This window comes from Serpula lacrymans (assembly GCF_000218685.1).
Source record: "Serpula lacrymans var. lacrymans S7.9 unplaced genomic scaffold SERLAscaffold_7, whole genome shotgun sequence".
NCBI lineage: Eukaryota > Fungi > Basidiomycota > Agaricomycetes > Boletales > Serpulaceae > Serpula > Serpula lacrymans.
In genome coordinates this window covers 1343521-1365860 of record NW_006763296.1, presented here as the reverse complement: position 1 = coordinate 1365860, position 22340 = coordinate 1343521, and the positions used below count along the sequence as shown (strand labels likewise).

The 22340-nt window shown below is 43.4% G+C and overlaps 5 protein-coding genes across 5 annotated transcripts; all 5 read left to right on the top strand.

Moving 5' to 3' along the window:
• Positions 1 to 3075: 3075 nt before the first annotated feature.
• SERLADRAFT_438263 (uncharacterized protein) lies at positions 3076 to 5239 on the top strand (the record flags this gene model as incomplete). The annotated part of the gene is made up of 12 exons (XM_007318595.1): positions 3076 to 3284; positions 3353 to 3643; positions 3705 to 3853; positions 3907 to 4007; positions 4101 to 4209; positions 4271 to 4284; positions 4338 to 4527; positions 4588 to 4669; positions 4730 to 4846; positions 4903 to 4913; positions 4965 to 5094; positions 5158 to 5239. The coding sequence occupies 12 exons, from the start codon at positions 3076 to 3078 to the stop codon at positions 5237 to 5239; spliced, it is 1485 nt and encodes a 494-aa protein (XP_007318657.1).
• A 3682-nt stretch (positions 5240 to 8921) lies between these two features.
• SERLADRAFT_438262 (uncharacterized protein) lies at positions 8922 to 10538 on the top strand (the record flags this gene model as incomplete). The annotated part of the gene is made up of 4 exons (XM_007318594.1): positions 8922 to 9090; positions 9145 to 9281; positions 9623 to 9787; positions 9852 to 10538. 4 exons carry the CDS (start codon positions 8922 to 8924, stop codon positions 10536 to 10538), a joined length of 1158 nt encoding a protein of 385 aa, XP_007318656.1.
• A 2456-nt stretch (positions 10539 to 12994) lies between these two features.
• On the top strand, positions 12995 to 13471 carry SERLADRAFT_438261 (uncharacterized protein; the record flags this gene model as incomplete). Its single annotated transcript, XM_007318593.1, has 2 exons — positions 12995 to 13057; positions 13124 to 13471. 2 exons carry the CDS (start codon positions 12995 to 12997, stop codon positions 13469 to 13471), a joined length of 411 nt encoding a protein of 136 aa, XP_007318655.1.
• A 2704-nt stretch (positions 13472 to 16175) lies between these two features.
• SERLADRAFT_408535 (uncharacterized protein) lies at positions 16176 to 17329 on the top strand (the record flags this gene model as incomplete). Its single annotated transcript, XM_007318592.1, has 6 exons — positions 16176 to 16209; positions 16269 to 16391; positions 16445 to 16528; positions 16713 to 16808; positions 16859 to 17286; positions 17312 to 17329. 6 exons carry the CDS (start codon positions 16176 to 16178, stop codon positions 17327 to 17329), a joined length of 783 nt encoding a protein of 260 aa, XP_007318654.1.
• Positions 17330 to 19299: 1970 nt separating this feature from the next.
• On the top strand, positions 19300 to 22328 carry SERLADRAFT_449399 (uncharacterized protein; the record flags this gene model as incomplete). Its single annotated transcript, XM_007318591.1, has 14 exons — positions 19300 to 19596; positions 19651 to 19975; positions 20035 to 20183; positions 20236 to 20351; positions 20430 to 20538; positions 20593 to 20606; positions 20660 to 20849; positions 20915 to 20996; positions 21057 to 21173; positions 21230 to 21240; positions 21292 to 21421; positions 21491 to 21616; positions 21677 to 22256; positions 22296 to 22328. 12 exons carry the CDS (start codon positions 19410 to 19412, stop codon positions 21570 to 21572), a joined length of 1512 nt encoding a protein of 503 aa, XP_007318653.1.
• Positions 22329 to 22340: the final 12 nt, after the last annotated feature.

The following is a 22340-nucleotide window of genomic DNA, read 5'->3' as shown; positions in this document are numbered from 1 at the left end:
GTCCGTGAAGTACGCGATGGTTATCAACAGCTAAATCAGGGTTTTAGTAGATGAAAACCTAAACACGAGTGAAATCGCACCGAGAACGGTACCAGGTGTCAACTGAATCCAGTACTCGGAGTCATGACTTGTCAGAAGCTTGTGCCAGGTCCTGATTGCTTTGTACCTTCGATGAAGATCAGAACAAGTATGATATGTATGTGTAGATTGTTAAGTCATACCAATCTTCAACTGACGATGGGTCCAAATGGCTCATTACACTTCGATCGTCATTATTCCAACGCACTTGCATAAGCTCCTTCGTCAGTGCATCGTGACCTAGCACTGGATAGCCCGATGATGGATTTGGCCGATATAGTGCCGTGGGTTCACCAGCAGCATGCGCAGGGATAGGAACACTTGAAAGGAGGGAGTGCAGCTCTGGGTGCAGTTCTTTCATGATTGAAGCGACGTAAAACCCATCAACGAGTAATGTAGCACCACCAGAACCTTCGGTATGAGAGAGTAGATGGAAAAGCTGCAGGCCGCATGGATCCGTCTGATGGGGGATATAAGAAATATGCTAAGGTCATTACAAATCCGCTTACGAAGTATGTGTTGTCGGTATGTGCTCCAAGAGCCATAGTCGTGTATGCAGTGTCTCCTTTCGCCAGGTCAGAGGTAAATTCCCAGAATTTGCCATCTAGAAAAGACGTGAGCTATCGGTGTTATTTGAATTGATAAACCATCGACATTGAGTTTCGCGAATAAATCCAATCCTTTCGGACAATCCTTCAGTGGCTTCGGGTGTAGGCGGAACACCAGTGACAAAGCAAAATCCAAAACTATCCTAAGCAATAACATTAGATGAGTACAAAAATACTGTACGTGCATTTCTAAGCGCACAATGAGAGAGAGCCATTTATATAGCCCTCGATCATCTTCTCCCATAGCTTCTTCATAGGCTATGGTGGGAGGTGATTTGTCGATTTTGGAGCCCCACAGGATTTTGCTGAATTCAAGTCAGATATCTATTGAAATATGGATGGAAAATTAGGCACGTACTCGCTACTCTGTGAAATGGGGTGTATAGGTGGGTCGTAGGAATTCGATCTTAACCAAGACCAAGGATACAGAGAGGAATGCAGCTCAGTGGCAGCGGTAGGCCCTATTACTAGTTTTAGAAGTACACCTAGACAATCATGAGTTATGACTCACAGATAACCTCCAGACCCTCCGCTGTCGAATGAACATGGACAGGTTTAATGTCTGGAGGTATCTGAGTTCAAATTAGCTTTGCGAACCAAGAAACAGTGAATCCAGGTTGAACGTGCCTCGAAAGTGTTGACTAGACGTTGTTTCGTCACGGAATGGAAGCACTGTGGACATCTACAGTGATCTCGTAGCCATATGTTATGACTTCAGGTGCAAAATCAGGAGAATGGAAAAACACTACACAGATCAAGAATACGTACAACCGTGACCATTTTTGAGGGCTCCAGCAGACGGAGACCTTACGATCATCAGCACTCGTAATTGGGAGGTCACTGTGAACACTGTTGACAGCAAATCCAAGTTGGTCTGAAGGTAAGGTTTCCGTTTCCTTTGCAACGGCGACTGAAGTGGCCGACCGCTTGAATTGTGTGGAGTACGGCCGCTGATTTTTTCTGACACAGCGGAGCTAAACCAGAATCAAGAATTCGCTTGATGAGTTATGATAGAGATCATAAATTGCGAAGACATACCTCAAGTTTCGAGGATGCGATAGTAGTTGGAGATGTCCCAGCAAACACCTTAGCGAATGTGTGATTTGCAGCCTTGCAGCGCAGAAGAGGAGAGTTTTTGATGCAGGCTCTCCACATTTCTTCATGTAAATAGCTAGTATACAAGAAATATTAAGCACACAGACTCGACTCGGGATGGTCTGGTGGTTAAGAGGTCACGGTAACATAACTTTGTATTTAGCTGTGGCTTACATAACGGGCCCTTCCGGACGTGCTGTTATTACTTGTACAATTGTGTTTTGCAACTGTCACTAATGCTCTGGTCGTTCACTTCGAAACGTTTGGAATATACCGAACAAATATCTATGATTTTGACTGCACATTTGCAAATCAGAGCGGCATCCGAAGAAACCATGGTGCTCTTTCAACACAGTACTATTTAAATGTCTATCAACACTGGATGTTGGATGCAAATAACCTATGGTCTAAGCTAGTGCTTGGAAGGTAAATATTTGCGGTCAATAGCTGTGGATCATTCCATGTTTATCATGACACTCGACTTGTCTTCTACTTTAGGATTACCATACGATGATTATGTGTTGATATACCAGGTGGGACAGTTGCTCGTTATATCAACGCTCCGACACGTCTGTAATCAGGGCGTTGCATGGGAATTTTTTTTTCGGTTTGTCAAACCCTTATACGGTGCAATTATCAAAGTAAGCCTTTTACTCTCATGTTGATTCTGGGCTGGTCCGCTGGAAACGCAAGATAAGGATGAATCTTTCGTAAGTATGCCCCTGGCTCGACCCCGCAAAAGACCCATACCCTGGATGCGAAACGCAAAATTCTAAAGTGAAGCAGAGCCTATCTAGCTACCACATCGTTCCTCGCTCGTGATCCTAAACTGATGAAGACGGTCGTGGCCAGGAGGAGCTAATCCTGCAGATGCATGCATGCCAAGAGACCGTAAATATTTTTAGACGTCCATTAGATTGGCAGGTGAGATGACCGTGGGTCTCCCAATTCCCTACTGCAAAAGAACCACATCCGAAAGACTGCGACTGGCCTGGAGAAATGCTGCCTGATGCTGGCGAAGAATCCAAAAGCAGTCCGAACCGACCCAATCATCATCTGACTTCACGCTAGAATTTTCAAAGCTTCTAAATTGGACGCGTTTGTAGGTTTGCAGATAAGTAGGCTTGAAAGTCTTTTGTTCCTAGATCAAAGACTTCTCGTGCTTGGCCCGTGGTCGCTATTTTATCACGCCATACTTCTCACGTTCAACCTTTCCAGAAGACAAAGATAAACCTCGCCAAAGTGTACTTTCCTACACACCGAGCTCCTGGCCTGCTATCTCCAGATAGTTTTAATGTATCTCAAGCTTTTGGACTGGTGTTTGGCTGCCCTCGCAGTCTTTCTCATCAAGCAACTATTCAGCCTGAAGCCTTCTAGGCCACTACCGCCAGGCCCTAGATCACTCCCTATCGTTGGAAACATATTCAACGTGCCTATTGATAAATCGTGGTTTGCATTTTCAGATTGGCAAAAGAAATATGGCATGTTCATCATTTCATTGATGTTTGTGTTGTACTCTACTCACATCCGTGTTTAGGAGACCTCTTGTCTTTCCACATCTTTGGACGCAGGTTCATTGTCATCAACTCTGCAGAATTGGCGATCGATATTTTGGACAAGAAGGGTGCTATATACTCTGATAGACCTCGATTCATCATGGCGGGCGACCTTGCTGGATGGAACGATACACTCGTTTTACTAGGATATGGTGAAACCTTGCGCGAATATAGACGACATTTTCATCGCCTAATCGGAAGTCGTGCACTAATGCAAAATTTCCATCCCACAGAGGAGCGTCTGACATATCGCTTCTTACAAGATATTTTGAAGAACCCTGACGATCTGATCACGCATATTCGCAAGTGAGTTGTTATTTCAGACAACGATTTCCCTCAAAAGAAAATCTCACAAAATCGCACAAAGGACAGCAGGTTCAATAATTTTAAGCATATCGTACGGATATGACGTGCAGGGTGACCATGACCCATGGGTTAAAGTGGCCGACGATATACTCTCTCAATTCTCAGAAATGACCGTCGTTGGTGCCTATCTAGTTGACTTCTTACCGTTCTGTTGGTCCTCTTTATTATATATGCAGGCAGTTCTAGATGTTTCTTTCTTCCAGTGAAACATGTCCCGGAATGGGTTCCAGGCGCCAGCTTCCAGAAGACCGCCAAAGCGTACAAAGCAACGTTGTATCAAGCCGTCGACGGACTTCATCAGTTTGTGAAGGACCAGATGGCAAGTGAAATGTCAAGGAGCTTCGATATACTAACTTGGGACTCACATCTTGCTTCTTTGAAATTTCTTTTGAGTTAGGCTGCCGGCATTGCTCCCTTCTCATTCGTTTCTAATTTACTCGGAGAAGCGAATTTGTCTGTGAATGACGAGCACGCTATCAAGTGGTCTGCTGCTGCGATGTATGGTGGTATGTACTCTAATTAGAAGTAAGATAAGATTTCCGCAGCTAAGTATAATCCCTTGATCAGCTGGCGCAGATACGGTTGGTTGCTTATTTGCTTAATCTGGCAGACATAAAGACAGTCACTTTTTCAGACTGTCTCCGCGCTATACTCATTCTTCCTCGCTATGACGCTACACCCTGAAGCTCAAAGGGCAGCTCAAGCCGAAATCGATGCTGTTATCGGCAGTGACAGGTTACCCACTTTGGCTGATCGCGCTGCTCTTCCATATGTCGAAGCCTTGTCGAAGGAAGTCATGCGTTGGCACACTGTGGCACCTCTATGTATGTTTGATAATTCGCTTGCAAGGTTACTCCTCACCCAAAACCTCCATATCTGCCTAGCCGTCCCTCACGCATCGGCGGAGGACGACATTCATAACGGGTATCTCATTCCAAAAGGGTCTTACATCCTAGTCAATATTTGGTATTGATCAAACCTTTCATCTTGACACGACAGCGCTTCTGATTACCGTGTATGTTTTAGGGGAATACTTCACAGTAAACGAAACTACCGCGAACCTGATCTCTTCAAACCAGAGAGGTTCTTGGGGGATCACCCTGAGCTTGATCCTCGGACTGTTGCCTTTGGATATGGCAGACGGTTTGCACTTATTCATCTTTAAATTACGCTGACAATCTTACGAAGCCATATTACAGGATTTGTCCAGGTATGTGCAACTTTTCGTGACTTGTAACTGTTGCTACACAATTTGTGGCAGGCATGCACCTCGCAGATGCATCGATCTTTATCACATGTGCAACAACTCTTGCAGTGCTCAACATCACAAAATGGGTTGAAAACGGAGTAGAGATCACCCCCACTCTTGACGGCCTTGCGGGCACCGTCTCGTGAGTGGCAAAGTCATTTGTCCTGCTCTAACGACTAATAACAGGCTCTCCTTTTATTTATAGGCACCCAGCTCCGTTCAAATGTTCAATCAAGCCTCGTTCCTCAGAGGCTGAAGCTTTAATCCATGAAATACCTGCACATTAACCTGACGTTGATTACATTCAAAGTTCTCCAATGAGGTCTTTTAGTTTTGGTGGCTTGTGACTGTGAAATGATTTATTTGTTAAACGCCTGATAAACTCCTGTGCGGAGACAGAGAGAAGGAAGTAGACGGTGAAATAGCTACTGGCTGCCATTCGAGGGAGGAGGACAAAATCTTGCGTCTTAGTTAACTACCAAACAAAAGGATACTATTATATGTGCTGAAAGTACATCATCTCGGTAGTGTCAATATCAAGGAAGGGGTATATCTATCTATATCGGCTTCGAAGTCATGGGCCCACTTACATATCACGTCAAGGGCGTGCCGGTCTTGCACCAGATAAGCCTCATTTGTCATTTGAGCCTATTAGGATGCACCTTTGGAAGACATAGGCCAGCCCATCACCGTCACGGTATTCGAACACGGAAGACCTAAACTCAAGTTGGGTAAGTGTTGTATCGCACTGAGGTCAGCGACATAGTTCGGAGTTCCTTATTGCCATTCTCGCCTAGCACATTAGCCAGCCAGCTATAGCATCAATGTGAGGCTGTCAATGAGTACCATCAAGATGAGTTGTGAGATCACGCCAAAATTTGAACTTTCCAATGGCAATTCCAGGTGGTGGTAGTGCAATTGATTCAATAACATTCCATGAAAACGCAGTTGAGCATGAATGTGATTTCCAAGGACTGCCAGCCCTTATAGTTATAATTGTCTGTCTTAGATGGTGTTACAATCGACATACCAGCACCTACTTATGCTTTACTTTTCTGTACTTTTACTCTCCATTTTCCAAGTCACGTGACTGATCACGTGACCATTTACTTTACTTCTTGGCACATGACCAATCATGTGATGCATTACCTGACCAGTGTCTAGACTCACCATGTGACTGGTCACATGCTGGACATCAGACTCTAAACTTCATTTACAACTATACAGTACCTCATGTATTGCAGTGTATATATACCTGAGCAATACATGGGGAAGGACTCAGTGAGTCCTCTCCTAGTGTATAACAGCATTAGTGATTCCTTTGAGTTGTAGCCTTTGAGATTGTGCTCCAGTGCCCCAAGATTGCATCTTGTTGGTGTTGTCACAGATGGGGCATTATTACCTGATAATATTACTATAGAAGGTGTTATAATAGACACTTCCAGCACCTACCGTAGTGCACACTTCACTTTTACTGTACTTTTACTTTTTCATTTTCTAAGTCACGTGACCATATACTTTACTCTACTTTTTTGGAAAAATTGGTAATAGCAAGAGAGATGCCGCCAAAGGCGGGCTGGAAAAGTAGCCAGAGAAGTCTCTGAGAGCAGCATGAGGTCAGCCCAGAGCACTGACTAGCTGGTCCCCTGTACCTAGCTTCTCACTTCTCAAGCGTCTATCACCATAGCCGACCTCGCTACACATACCAAACTGTCGGTCAGTGTTCTAATCACTGATGGATCAGAGCCCAATGTCGATCACTCAAGAAATAATAGACTTTCAAACAATGGTTAGGTCTTGGCTTAGAAAATTAAGCTCAGAAATAGACAGTATGTTTGTTAGCATGTAAAAATCAGATCTTTGACATATTCACGACAGGAGAGAATGTTTCTGAGTACTTTATATGTCTACCTGCTCAGTTGGCAGATACAGCAGACATAGACTCATATAAATTTGTTGAAATCGAAGCTGGCTGAAACAAGCAATTGCTCTGCTACAGGTACACTACAGGATTTTCAAGTCCCTCCGGTATACTTCAAGCTTTCACTGGAGGTTGAATGTGTGATAGCAACAAAATTGTGTTTTTTGATGACACATGGAGATGTGGGAAAATTTGATGAAGACCCTGAATTTGTCCAGGCCCCAACTGCTTTGTGCTGGTTAGAGCCGGTTTTAGAGGAAGGGCCTAGCTTCGATGAATGGCAAACAGTCCTTTCACATATTGAAAAACTTACTTGGTGTAACACACACTCAGAGACCCATGCTAGTGAATTAGTAGCAAGGTTTTATAGCTACCAGGGAAGCTTATTACGAATTTCATGGCAATTTGCTTCAGATAATGGTGTATGCCACATTTTATATTTTCATTACACCGGTTAAAGTTTTCTTTTTAGGTTTCTCTCACCTCTATATTACCCATCTATGATTCAAATGGGAAGTGCTGTCCCCCAGACTCACTTGATGATGTTCCATTTTTCAAGCCAGTAAAAGTGGTCTTTGCCCTGTGGAATGAACCAGGCCTTAATGGGTGTCGGTCCATACGGGCTCACTTCCTATCAATTCAAGTTAAATAATGTAGCATCAGCTTGTAATATTTGTATCATAAAATGGTAACTTATATCTCTTGACATAAAGCCCCAAGTTGGAAAGGTAATCTGTCACCTCTTATGCATATTCTCACTGCTGCTACTGAAAATGGGCTTCTAGTTTATTTACCTAGCATCTTCTCTCGACATAAAGCCATAAGTTGGAAAGGTAGTCTGTCACCTCTTGTGTGTATTCTCTGCTGCCGCTGAAAGTGGGTTTCTAGCTTATTTACCTAGTGTGTCAGTTTCAAGTTACCGTTAGTGTGTAAAATAGCGGTGAATGAGTAAATCAATGTGAAATTGAAATTAAATAGGAGTGCTTTACCTTCGCATCCAGCACTTGTTGGCCCCACACCTTGACTTGGAGACTCATCTTCCCTCCATATTTTATCCTTGTGCTTATTCCAAATGGCAGTTTTTGAACCTAACATTGTCAAAAGATTGGTAAAAAACAGCTTACCTTCTACTGAACAAAAGCCTTTCAAAGCTAAGTGGGACACAAATGTAAATGAGATATTATACAAAGAAGATAATTTTACTTACCTTTGCTCTAGGTCAAAAAGCAAGCCAAAGGATGGAAAGATGGTTGCGGAGCATACACAGAGGCCCAGGAGGCTCAATTTTAATGGGAAGCCTGTGTTGTCGAATATGTTGACTACATCTACAAAACAACCAAGCTGCATGGGAATGTGAAAAAACACTGGTACACCACCAAGTCTAGGTGACATACCTATTTATGGGCCTCACTTCACCCTACCAACATATTTCCACCTAGGAAAGCGTGAAACCCGACCTGATATCAAGCCAGAACATGCTTACCTGAAACTGCTTCACATTATACACCCATTTTATCATCTGAACATAGCAAGCTGCCCAAAGTGCAACTCGACAGATGTCCTCTGGAATGGCTGGAATGCGACAGGCCACAGAGAGTTGTATGTCATAGATGTTGAGGAGCTGGCATTAGGGTACCAGTTGCAGTGCAAGGTCTGTAAAAATGATGAAAGCGGTGGCGACTATTGTTTTGCAACAACTAGTCACCTGTTTTGGGAGAAGTGGGAATTTTGGAAACTCCCTTGTTAGTATTTGTCCTTGCAAGAATATATAATTGGCTGGGGTACTCACCTGTTATTTTGTCTTAGCTGATATCCCAATATTCTTTAAGAGAAGTGAGGTCACTCGCGATCTTTTCAATTTAATAGTTGAGCTGCAACCAAGTATAACATCATCAGGACTTGCTGAACACATTAAATGTATGTTGACTCACCTATTGAGCTATGTGTGTTTGCTGACAGTTGTTGATTCTGGTCAAGGACTCCATCAACTGCGGTATCACCAATGTGTGTGGGAGTACTTGAACACTTACCAAAAGTGGTACCTCCCCATGTCCTTCTTCAAGACACGCGCTCCTTTACAAGAATTCTCAGTGCCTACAGATACAGGCGCATATAATCATAAACCTATAACAAATGACTTGATTACTGATATCTTGTTTGAGGCTAATAAATGTACTCGACAGATGGAATCAGAGGATTATTTGAAGACATTGACAGGTGAGCCTTTGGCTAGCGAGTGATAATTGGCATTGGCTGATTTGGGTTGGATAGGCATTTGTTTGTCCCTTGATAACACGTCCAAGGCTGCTGGAAAAGCTTTGATAACAGACTCAAAACAGATCAAGACCAAGACACTGAGAGGAGGGTTACTTACTGTCATCAATGAGAAAAACAAGATTTTAAGCTGGGTGAGTTTACAAATGGTATCTTAAAATATCAGTATTGCTGATCAATGTTAGCATTTTTGCCTTTCCCAAACACATGCTGAAATTGAGGAGTTATTGATGGGCCTTAAGGGCTGTTGTGAGGAGCTTGGTGCACAGTTACCAGAAATGGTGGTGGCAGACAATTGCTGCCATGTGCAAAGTGCAGTACATTGAGCTATGCCCACCACCCATGTTATTCTGGACGTGTTTCATATGATAATGCGGTCAGTAGTTAGTAAGCAAATCAGATTACTCAGCTAATAACCATTGACAGGTATCTTGTGACAATCATCAATGGAACAAATAACCCAAACCGCCCACAGGTTGCACAAGAAATCACAGATGCCATCCTAGTTACAACAGCTCAACACAATGACAAGACTGGCCTTGCACTATATCGAGCTAAGGATGACCAAGAGGTTCGTCTTCAGATGGTGTTTGAAAAATGGTCTCAGAAAGGCGGTGTGTGGTCAGCTGCATCATCAAAGGTACGTCCTTTTAATTACCTGTCACCTTACTGTCTACAAATTATATCTTTCATTGACACTACAGGTACATGCTGATCAGTTGAATCACATTAGGAAGGGGTGCTTAGAGCGCACATGTCAAGACATCCATTCAGATGGAAGTAGCATTGAAGGCTCTCAAAAGGGTTGGAACTCTTTGATGAGGTCATTCACAAGTGGTATAGAGGTTTTTGCAGTGCTAGCGCATGATCATGTCCTTCGCAGGAACTTGCATATTACTCACAGCAGTGCAACTCTTCCTCCACTTGTCATGTCCAGTTATGGCTGCCACCACATCCGTCTTGTCGATCACATAGCTCAGCTCTGGAACACCATGATCATGAAGGAGAAGAGCGCTCCTCTTTATGGAGGTAATTTACAGCCCAGGCCCATTCTCCATATTCCCAACAGTAGCGAGACATTTGGCCTTGTTCACTCCGCACATACCAAGACATTTGGAGGTCTTCTAAAGACAGAAGATCAAAACTACAATTATGCTGAATGTGGCTTGGAGGCTGAAGTTACTGCAGAGGACCTGTGCAAGCTTGCTCTCAACGAGCCGCTGGCCCTTGTACAGGACATGGGCATTGATCCATCCTTGCTCTTTGTTCCTCACACCCCCTCAGATATGCTGACTTCATCAAAATGCCAATTGTCCTTAGATCTTTCTGTCAAAGCTACAGCTCATCCTAAACAACTGGCCTTACATCAGGAAAACATGATTTTGCTATAGTTGGATATGGATAGGTAATTATGCAAATATAGCGATTGTGGCAAAAAGTACATCTAAAGTGATCTATATCAGTTTATAGTGAATCATATTGGAATAAATTTGGCAGCTGTGGCACGTATAGTAATTAGTTCCACCTAAAGCATATCAGAGTGGATTAAAGCATTTAGTGACACTATACCAAATTTAATTATTTATTACCTAGAGTCATAATTAATGAGGATACTAGTTATATCAATCAACACTACTAAATATATCTAGTGTAGAATTTTGCTGGCTATCTTGTATGTACATGCTAAGTTAGCCAGCGTGAATTTATCCTTGAAGCCAAAATTTGAAGTGCTTTTTGAGACATATGTGAGCAAAGTGGCTGGCTCAACACGTGGGAAAGTGTTCAATCGGAGCTTAAATATCCCAAAAAGCGGTCAAACCTCTCTATAGTGTTTTGTCAACTGTGGGAAAGCGCTACTGTGCTGCAGCGCAGTTGCACCTCCCTCCCTGTCACCACATTGTGTGACACAGTGGTGGCAACACCTCATCACTGTGTCACACAGTGCCGACAATGCTGCACAAATTTTTTAAAGTCTTGCTACTCTACCAAGGTATCATTCTAGCTTGGCTACTAGTAGAGAGTAGCTGTAACAACCAAGAGTTAGTTACTCTGGTGCACACAAGAACACACTATAAAGGTAGTGATGAGGGAGTGGTTACCCCTTAAGCTGCAGAGAGTTTGTTGGTATACAACAGGAGGACTCGCTGAGGAGTCTCCTTGATCTATTGGGGTATTTATACTAATACAGAGTGTTTGTACCTATGTACTGTACAGTTGATAAAAGCAGTGGCTGATGATGTCAGAGGGCGCAGCCTGTGTGACCAGCTCCACTGCGTGAGAGAGTTTGAGTCTAAAAGAAGAATAAAGGCAGCGCTGCGCGAGAAGGTGGAGTTAGAACGAAAAAGGAAAGTGCTGTATGGCACGGAGTGTGAACTATAGTAAAAGGTTAAAGCGGAAAATGAAAATTAAAGGAAAGGTCCGAAAATTGTGTTATTGTAACACATAGCTGTCCCTCACATTAGGATCACCAGTAAGAAGTTTCTGAAGTTGGTGACAAGCTTGTACTACATGGGGACAGCTACTAGTCCTATCCTTAATACAATTCCACTGCCCTTCTCCTCTGTCCAAACCAGTATGCAAAATGGACGTGCAGTTTTTTGCAGAAGGCTGGTTCAACAGCACCACCGAGAACATATTTGTAGATGTGTTGTCATTGACAGGCTGTCGAGAAAACAAGATGGCGGATTCTTCGTCTTGAAAATTTTAGCAATGAGAGCATCAAGAAAATTGTACATAACATACCGTTATAAGTGAATGTAGCCTCATCTACAGGGAAAAACTCTTCCCCACACTCCTCGAAAAATTGAATGTGGACGCATTCATTGGCTTTAGGGCAGAAGCAAACAACCACCAATTCTGAGCCTATTTTCTTCATTTGAAGGTGGTAAAACACACCCTGTTCCAAATTGTGGATTGGTTAGTCTCCTCATAGTATGGTGATAATCAAGTCACATTTACTTACCGTGCATGTACTTTTAGGATCCCATCCTTGGACAACAAAAATGGTACGGGTGATTTGATAGATGGGAAGACATTCCGACAATGCTAGATTGACAAAAGTTTTGTAACTAGATTCCCCGAGGTCGATACCATGATTGTTGACCGATCACTGGGACATGGGCAAATTGGGAAATGATGGCTCGTGGTTGTCATCAACATGATCAAAGTTTGGCTGGTCCAGGTCATTGTCGCCTATGTGCTTTGTTTTGAGCCCCCGAGTCCTAGTCTTGATGAGCCTCAGTTTGAGATAGAAACGCACGCATTTTTGAGGTGTGAGCGTTGACGTCGCAAAAAGGTATGTTCCATCTTTGTCGCTAGTACTGTCAGTGGAGGGTGCTGAGATCAAGGCCTGTCCTAGCACACCTGTGAACAAAGTCCGGTCTTGAAGACTTTTACCAGGGCTCGAGATAACACTAGGTGATAACTGTATTGTACATTGTGAGGGAGATGGCGGAGGTGTTGATACTGTAACCTGGTTGTGTGGTCTATTCGCTTTGGCCATGTTCAAGTTGAACTTCAAGGGTTTGGGCTTGATTCCCAATAAGTTTTTTTTTTGCTGTTCTTCTATCTCTGAGTCTAAAGCTATGCTACATTCCATTTTCCTAATGTAGCCAAACCTCCAAATGGTTTCGGCAAGCAAACTCTACATATGTCCTCACCGCACCATTCATCAAGTAAGTCGTCCTACATCATTCTTGACCACTTTTTAGCGCCACCACCTGAAAATTTTCATCAGCTGCAATATATAATCCAACAATCCAATTTTATGGTTTTTCAACCACGCAACACATCCTCCAGCTCTTTGTTGAACAATGGCAGCCTCCAGTGGCGACAAACAAATCCAACAATGTCGCAGATGCGCCAGAAATCCACCCTTGGCATTATGCCAGCATACAAAGGCAGGGAGGAGGTATCTTGAACACATGAGTTTTTGCTGTTCTTGTATGTTATCTCACAATCTCAGAGACTTGCATAGCGACGGACAGACGTGAATACTGGACTAAGCTCATCAAGCAGTCCCGGTAGTCACCCCTCTGTCAATCTCCTTGGGCCTTCCCTACCAGCTTCTTCTACACAACCTGTAGACTACCAGCAAGAGGACTCGGACTGTGCCACATTGTATGGCCAAGCTACACTCGCCTCGCAGATGGCCATACCTTGCCCACCACCCCCTCTCGCCCCTCCTGATACCTTGAACATCGACCCAGCCCTCCTCCAACTTGACCATCAGAGCAATCCTAGCCTAGTTCGTACCTCCTCAATCTGTGACACCGAAGCAGAGAGCACAACCCCTACGCCGCTCTCCACAATTGCACATGACTGACTTACCTGCTCCCCCCGATGCGCCAAAGTTGACATCAATCTCTTCCCGCTTGACAGGCTGGGAAGTCCACCCGTCCCTTTCAATACATCTTCAGTCTCTGACATCCTGGAGCCAGTAACCCCCCGGTCATATTTCTCGCAGGAAACAGAGGCGGGATTGCTGTCTGACCTAACCGGCAGTAGTTACCATGGTCCTGTCGTTCACGCCAGCGCGTGTCAACCAGAAATCCACTTTATGGTTGTGTAGAAGGAGCTAAGAGGGGAGCAAATGAATGGTGTCAGTGTCAATTTATCTGGGTAAATACAATTTACTCACATTGTTATCAAGCCATACTTTGCACAGCACACTTGCGACCTCTGCAAACATGCTCAAGACAAGCTTTTGCACATTTCTTGTGTCTCATGTTCGACATTATTGCGCGGGTAAGTTTTTTTTTCACATTTAAAGCTCGGAATAACAACAAAATTTATGCTGAATGTGTATGCCATGAAACCAACTGCTGGCTCTTTGTAGCAGCTCAGCATCCTCAAGCCAACACTCATTTCATCCATTATACTTCCCCCCGACTTCAACGTGAGGCCAAGTCCGAGACCATGGATATTATTAACATATTCTCAAATACTATCAATAATCTCATCAACGCACGGTGACTGGATGCTATTGAGCTATCCCAAAAATTATCTGAAGTGAATCAGTCACGAGCACAGGCCGAAAATCAACTAGTGGAGACCCAATTGGAGATGGCACAAAAAGATGCATTGATTTCAGAGTACAAGGCTAGACTCGGTTTGTAAATAGTGATTTGTATTACACTCTGATATATTGATTTTGATATAACTGTGATGTGATCACCGTATCTATGCGTGAACAAACCATTGACCAAATGAGAATACGTGGTTGGTGTTGTGTTTGGTGTTGATCAAACATTTCTCAATCCACACAAGGCCCAGTTAACTTTTACATAGGTGTGACCATGGATGTGCTCCTGCCGCTATTTCTGTGTGATCAGGGACCCAGGGTTGAGAAGGAAAAATCAGTGATATTGTCCGATGAACCGTATCAGACCTAAAAGCTTTGAAGTCGAACATAGCTGAACTGATATGTAAGGTTAGTTCCAAGATGGTAAAATGAAAGGGTTATTTAGTGATAATTTCAACTCACATGTTGTGCTGGCTAACATTAGTAAGAGGTGACATTGGTGTTGTGGTTGGTATAGTGGTTGGTGTCTTGGTTGGTGTCTTGGTTGGTGTCATGGTTGGTATCATGGTTGTCGTGGTGGTTATTATCGTGGTTGTTGTCATGGTTATTGTCATGGTTGTTGTTGTGGTTCTGTTGTCATTATTTTCAGTGATTGTAGTGGATGTAACTGTTGTAGTTGTTGGATAATCAATATTTATGGCCTGTTCAAAAGTCTTGGATGGTAAACCTTACCCGCTACCTTGTTAAGTCCTGCCGCTGTAGTCATTTCCAGCTCTACTACGATATGGGATAACATGATGGTGCCGTAGCGATATCCCAATTGGATGAGTCTATATCCAAATTTTGGTTGCACGGGCAAAAGCATTCAGTAGTACAGTAGTACAGCTATCTGATGATCGGACAAGATGTGTCATAGTCTTCCCCAATCGATCAGCTGTGAAAGTGTGCACAGCTGTGCACGGTCACTATGGATGAGATTGGCGTGATAGTCTTCCCTAATCAATCAGTTACATCCAAAGCGTGTGCAGTCACTTCAAGTGCAAAGTTGCATGGGCTGGGTAGATCCTGGTAGATCATTAATGATCTCGTCATGCTCGTGAAATATTGTACATACCTTCAATATAATGTTCTCACTATTCTGAACCAACAGAGTGATAACGTCAATCTACTAGCAGGTAGTTGAACTTGGTATATTTAGATGAAATCGAAAGCTGAGGTATGTACAAGGGAAACTAGCTACTTATATATGTAGAGGAATATGTCAGCCTTGAGGTGCTGACTGAGAAACATGAGGATTGTGCATGGCTGATGAGTAAGTAGATGAGTAAGTGGTCATATGACTTTAGAGTCACGTGACAAGATAAGATAAATATTGTTACATAATTAGATATGGCGATATGAGTGTTTCTACTTCAGAGTTTGATAGATAGGATGAAACTGTAGGTTGCGGAGTTGAGGATCGTGACATTCAAATTCTCCAGGTAATATGTCCAAGCCTCTGATGATATAAAGTTTGATCTTCTTTGCTATAGTGTATTTGTTCTGATAATCGTAAAGCTGTACTAGAACATCCTGCCATCAATGTCTCTCGCCCCAGCCCCCAGCTTCCATGTTCTAATGATTCATTTGTATGCGCAAGAGGACATGTGATGGCAAGTGGGACGGACCACATGGAATCTTTTATTCAAACTCGTATTTCTTCCTGCTGCTGAGTTTGGGAAGCACATGGATGGTGCGCGGGCCTGGCTAGAGCTTCTTGGCCATATTATTTTGGAAGTTTGTGCCGACGCCCGTAAATTTACAAGGTATGGTGAGTGCTGACAATCGTGTTTCACTCGCAGGCATTAACGGCAATCTGAAAATATCATTAGTTCCAACCATAGTTGAGTATTAGAGGGAAAAACCAAATGATGTACAATAAATATTTAATGTTTGATGTGGTGGTGCGATGGTGTAGCTTCCCCCGCTTTTTTGTCTTTCCTACTGCTATTGCTGCCATTTCAAAATGGCAATGATGCTTGATGACAATGACAACACAGGTAGGTAACACTGAATGATTGATATTAGACGATATCTAAGCCACGAGGTGCAAAACTAGACTCTAACCTGCAACATTTGGAGCAAGAGCTGGTCAAAGTAGTGAGCGACATTAAAAAAAAGGAGGCCAAACTTGCTGAAATAAATTTGAAAGCTGGACTCAAAAAGAAAGGAGGAGGCAAACGTACGTAGTTGCGATTTTGTCAATGACAGCAATGTAACTGATTTTTGTTTTAGAATCACAGGAAATGACGGAAGGGCAGGTTAAGGATTTGAAGAGGACCATGTTCATGCTGAAGGCAAAGATTGAACACATCAAAGGTATTCAACTCTTTGACAATGAGCAAACATGAGAAACTTACCAATTGACCAGCCATCAACAACATCTCAGCCTCTAAAGCCATGGCACAGGGGGGCTTGACCACGACCAATGGGCCTCCTACAGGAGGCGAGGGCACAAATTTTGACAACCAAATGGCGAGCTAGGACTATGGGCATTCTATAGAAGATGAAGCTATGAGCGTTGATGACCAAGAGTCGAGGGAAGGCCTAGCTTCAGCTGGAGAAGGGCGAGATCAAGAAGACAGTGGGATTGCGAAAGGTATGTGAGCCTGGCTACAATAAGAGATGAAAGACTTACAAAGACTCCAGCGATAGACAACTCTGCTGCCTCAAAGGCCAGCACAGAACAGACAAAAAATGCCAACAGGTCTCATATGACAGGCGAGGCCGTTAGCATTGATGACCAAGTGGATAGCAACACGCTGCCAGCCGATAAATTGACAGAGAAAACGCCACAACCTGAAGGAGCAACAAGCCATATCCAACCGCAAAAAGTGACAAAAGATATTAGCAGGTGCCAGGGTGAGATCAAAGCAGGGGAATGCACTATACTCGAGGACCAGCTGGCAAAGACTATGGCCGAGCCTGCAGAGTTAAAAAAAAAAAAATGGAGCGGGCTAAGAAACGACAGATATGTCATGACGACAACAACAACGATGAATCTGATGGAAGAAATAATAAGAAATCAAAGACAGATGTGGGTAGTGGAAGTTACAGAAAAAATTGCCCTCTACAAGGTAAGAAGAATATGATATGTTGAAGTTATTGATGGCTAGCTAATAGCAAAGTTCACTCACAGAAAAAGAGAAATTAGGACGCACCCAGATTCAAGACTGGTTAGAATATGATTCTTTTGTTACGCACGAAGTGCTTAACAAAGTCTGAGGGTTCGTCGAGGTTTGTAAAGAGACTTATCCGAAGACAAGTTCGAGAACGTAGTTCTGAGTGGAGGTTTTCCAATGGGAGTTGGTCTTCTTCTGAATAGAAGTCTGATCTTAGGAGTCTAGCTTTGTAAGCGTAAACTGCGTAGAATCGTATTAGAGAATACTACTGCTGTTACATGGTATTTATAATGGAAAGGAATCGGTGATAGGAGTTAGGTCCTATCTAGGGCAGGCCCGTCTGTTGAGGACTAAGTACTATAATAGGTACTGTGAATGCGAGAGGAACGGAAGTGTATGTGAAGGAAATGAGTCATCGGTCCGGTGGTATAACCAATGAGTAAAAAGAAATGAGTAGTCCTTAAATGTCCAATAGAGATCGTAACGCAAGTCTTTCACGCAGTGGAGCTGGTCACATGGGCTGCACCCTCTGACATCATCAGCCACTGCCTTAAACAATCTGTAGTAGTATATATACTGCAATAGATCCTAGAGACTCCTCAGCGAGTCCTCCTGTTGTTTACCCACAACTAACTCGGTCCTATCCTAAGGGTAACCACTCCCCTCACTACCTTTATAGTTAGTTCTAGTTGTGCACCAGAGTATACAAACTCTAGGTTGTTACACTTGATCAAGATTGAATGATGAAGTGGAGTGACACATTGACTACCAAGAAAAAAAATGTTTGGAAACCGCGGGAGTCGAACGACTGCCTACAGCGCCAGAGTCTCGGCCCATACCAAAAAACTGGCATGCAGTAGGCAGGGATTGAACACAGGATTATTGTCTCATACGCGGGTTGGGGATATACATAGCTAAAACTATATAGATATTATATGGTATTGCTGTCCAATATATGGGTTGTTCATATGGCTCACCAGAACCGTACAATGTCCATATGGTGCTGCTATGCAATATAGAGGCTACCCATATTGTCAGTTATAACCATACATGGTGCTACTATCCAATATGTGGGTTGCCTGTATGGTCAGTGAGAACCATACAGATATCATATGGTACACGGGATCCATACAAATATTATATGGTGCTACTATCCAATATGTGAGTTGCTCATATGTCAGTGAGAACCATACAGATATCATATGGTACTGCTGACTGATATGTCAAGTGCTGATATGGCTGGCTAGAACCCTACAACACCATATGGTGCTGACATATGATACGCAGGTCGCTCATATGGTTCTACTATCCAATATGTGATTTGCCTGTATGGTCAGTGAGAACCATATAGATATCATATGGTACTGTTGACTGATATGTCAATTGCTTATATGGCTGGTGAGAACCATACAAAACCATATGGTGCTGACATATGATACGCAGGTCACTCATATGGTGCACCACATCTCTACAGATATCATATGGTACTGTCAACTGAAATGTTGCTTATATGGCCAGTGAGAACCATAAAAAACCATATGGTGGACCAGATCCATACAAATATTATATGGTAACATATGGTTCTGCTTTCTGATATGTGGTTTGTTCATATGGCTGGCCAGAACCATACAAATATTATGTACTACTGCTGTCGATATATGGGTTACTCATAAGGCTGACTAGCACCATACAGATATCATATGGTACACATATTGTTGGTCAGAACCGTTATCAATGAAGTTGGATATGGTAGCTTGATTGTATTTGATGACTTTACGGCCGGCGGTAAATTTATCCTCGGCTTGGGTTGCTTACGACACTTAGTGCAAGACCGTGTGAGTTTAAACGGCCAGTCATTCGTCGCCTGCCCCTCGTGCTCCATCCAGCTTGTCTGTTGCCCGGTCCTGCCCGTGGTGTCTTACAATTGAGCAATACTAGTTGGATGCGTTTGTATTTTTGCACATAAGTAGGCTTGAAATCGTTTGTTCCTAATAAACCTCGCCAAAATATACTTTCCTACACCACTGAGTAGCAAACCTCCTTTTGAACTCCTGGTCTGTTATCTCCAGATAAATTTAATGTATCTCAAGCTTTTGGACTGGTGTTTGGCTGCCCTCGCAGTCTTTCTCATCAAGCAACTATTCAGCCTGAAGCCTTCTAAGCCACTACCGCCAGGCCCTAGACCACTCCCCATCGTAGGGAACATCTTCAACGTGCCTATTGATAAATCGTGGTTTGCATTTTCAGATTGGCAAAAGAAATATGGCATGTTCATCATTTCATTGGTGTTTGTGTTGTACTCTACTCACATTCGTCTAGGAGACCTTTTGTCCTTCCACATCTTAGGACGCAGGTTCATTGTCATCAACTCTGCAGAATTAGCGATCGATATTTTGGACAAGAAGGGTGCTATATACTCTGACAGACCTCGACTCACCATGGCTGGCGACCTTGCTGGATGGAAGGATACACTCATTTTACTAGGATATGGTGAAACCTTGCGCAAATATAGACGATATTTTCATCGCCTAATCGGAAGTCGTGCGCTAATGCAAAATTTCCATCCCGTGGAGGAGCGTCTGACATATCGCTTCTTACAAGATATTTTGAAGAATCCCAACGATCTGAGCACGCACATTCGCAAGTAAGTTGTTGTTTCAGTCAATGATCTCCCTCAAAAAAAACTCATAAAATCGCACAAAGGACAGCAGATTCAATAATTTTAAGCATATCATACGGTTATGACGTGCAGGGTGACCATGACCCCTGGGTTAAAATGGCCGACAATCTACTCTCTCAATTCTCGGAAATGACCGTCGCTGGTGCCTATCTAGTTGACTTCTTACCGTTCTGTTGGTCCTCTTTATTATATGTGCAGGCAGTTCTAGATTTTTTTGCTTCCAGTGAAACATGTCCCGGAATGGGTTCCAGGCGCCAGCTTCCAGAAGACCGCCAAAGAGTACAAAGCAACGTTGTATCAAGCCGTCGACGGACTTCATCAGTTTGTGAAGGACCAGATGGCAAGTGAAATGTCAAGGAGCTTCAATATACTAACTTGAGACTGACAACTTGCTTCTTCAAAAATCCTTTTGAGTTAGGCTGCCGGCATTGCTCCCTTCTCATTCGTTTCTAGTTTACTTGGAGAAGCAAATTTGTCTGGTAATGACGAGCACGCTATTAAGTGGTCTGCCGCTGCGATGTATAGCGGTATGTACTCTAATTAGAAGTAAGGTTTCCGCAACTAAGTATAAACTTGTTCAGCTGGCGCAGAAACGGTTGGTTGCTTATTTGTTTAATCTGGCAGACGTGAAAATAGCTACGTTTTTAGACTGTCTCCGCGCTATACTCATTCTTCCTCGCTATGACGCTACACCCTGAAACTCAAAAGGCGGCTCAAGCCGAAATCGATGCTGTTATCGGCAGTGATAGGTTACCCACTTTGGCTGATCGCGCTGCTCTTCCATATGTCGAAGCCTTGTCGAAGGAAGTCATGCGTTGGCACACTGTGGCACCTCTATGTATATTTGCTAATTTACTTGCTGCAAGGTTACATCCTGACCTAGAAACTTCCATATCTGTCTAGCCATCCCTCACGCGTCTACGAAGGACGACATTCATAATGGGTATCTCATTCCAAAAGGGTCTTACGTCCTTGTCAACATTTGGTAATGATTAGGTCTTTCATCTTGACACAACATTACTTCTCATTACCGTGTATGTTTTAGGGGAATACTTCACAATAAACAAAACTACAGTGAACCTGATCTCTTCAAACCAGAGAGGTTCTTGGGGGATCACCCTGAGCTTGATCCTCGGACTGTTGCCTTTGGATATGGCAGACGGTTTGCACTTATTCATCTTTACATTACGCTGACCATCTTACGAAGCCATACTACAGGATCTGTCCAGGTATGTGCAATTTTTCGTGATTTGTAACTGTTGCTACACAATTTGTGGCAGGCATGCACCTCGCAGATGCATCGATCTTTATCACGTGTGTAACGACTCTTGCAGTTTTCAACGTCACGAAATCGGTTGAGAACGGAGTAGAGATCGTCCCCACCCTTGAAGGCCTTGCAGGCGCCATATCGTGAGTGGCAAAGTCATTTGTCCTGCTCTAACGACTAATAATAATAACCGGCTTTCGTTTCATTTACAGGCACCCAGCTCCGTTCAAATGCTCAATCACACCTCGTTCTCCAGAGGCTGAAGCTCTAATTCATGAAATACCTGCACATTAACCTGACGTTGATTCAAAGTTCTCCAGTGAGGTCTTCTAGTTTTGGTACTGTGGTGTTCTATCTATTAAACGCTAGCTTGCTGATAGAGGCACGTAATATTCTAGTTGTAAGACTGATGCTAAAGTTCATTCATATTCATGTATTCGTACGATGCTGATTTTGCACAAACATTTATTTTGTCGACATCTTTTATACAGCCTCGTCAGTTATTAGGCGTAAATTTCATGACTCGTTATCATCTGCTCGAGACTGGCCGAACTCAGTTCTGGAAAGCGTGGCTCAACAGAGCACTTGAACACTGGGTGACTACCGCATGATAGTAAAAAAAAGGATAGCCAGCGAAGCTGCACAACACTCACGCGGTCAACCCAGTGACCCATTGTGGGTTCACTTTTATATCTTTTCCGTCTTCATCTTTGAGGTTCTTAAACCTAAATATGGACAACATGGACACCATTCCTGCCCAGATTGATGCGTCGGCGACGTGACGGCCTACACAGATGCGCCTTCCAAAGCCAAATGCATAACTAACACTGTCCTCTACGAATTTGCCATCTGGGGTGATAAATCTTTCCGGCTTGAATTCCGATGCATTTGGGTACTTCTCTTCGTTCTGCGACATTGCCCTATGGCGCAAAACTACGTTAGCTTACCTGATGATGGTGCATGGAGTGAAAGACGGCTGACCATACGTTTGGGATCACCGTTGCACCTGCAGAACGATGGATAAGATGAAATACTGCATAACTTACGTGTTTTGATCTGCAC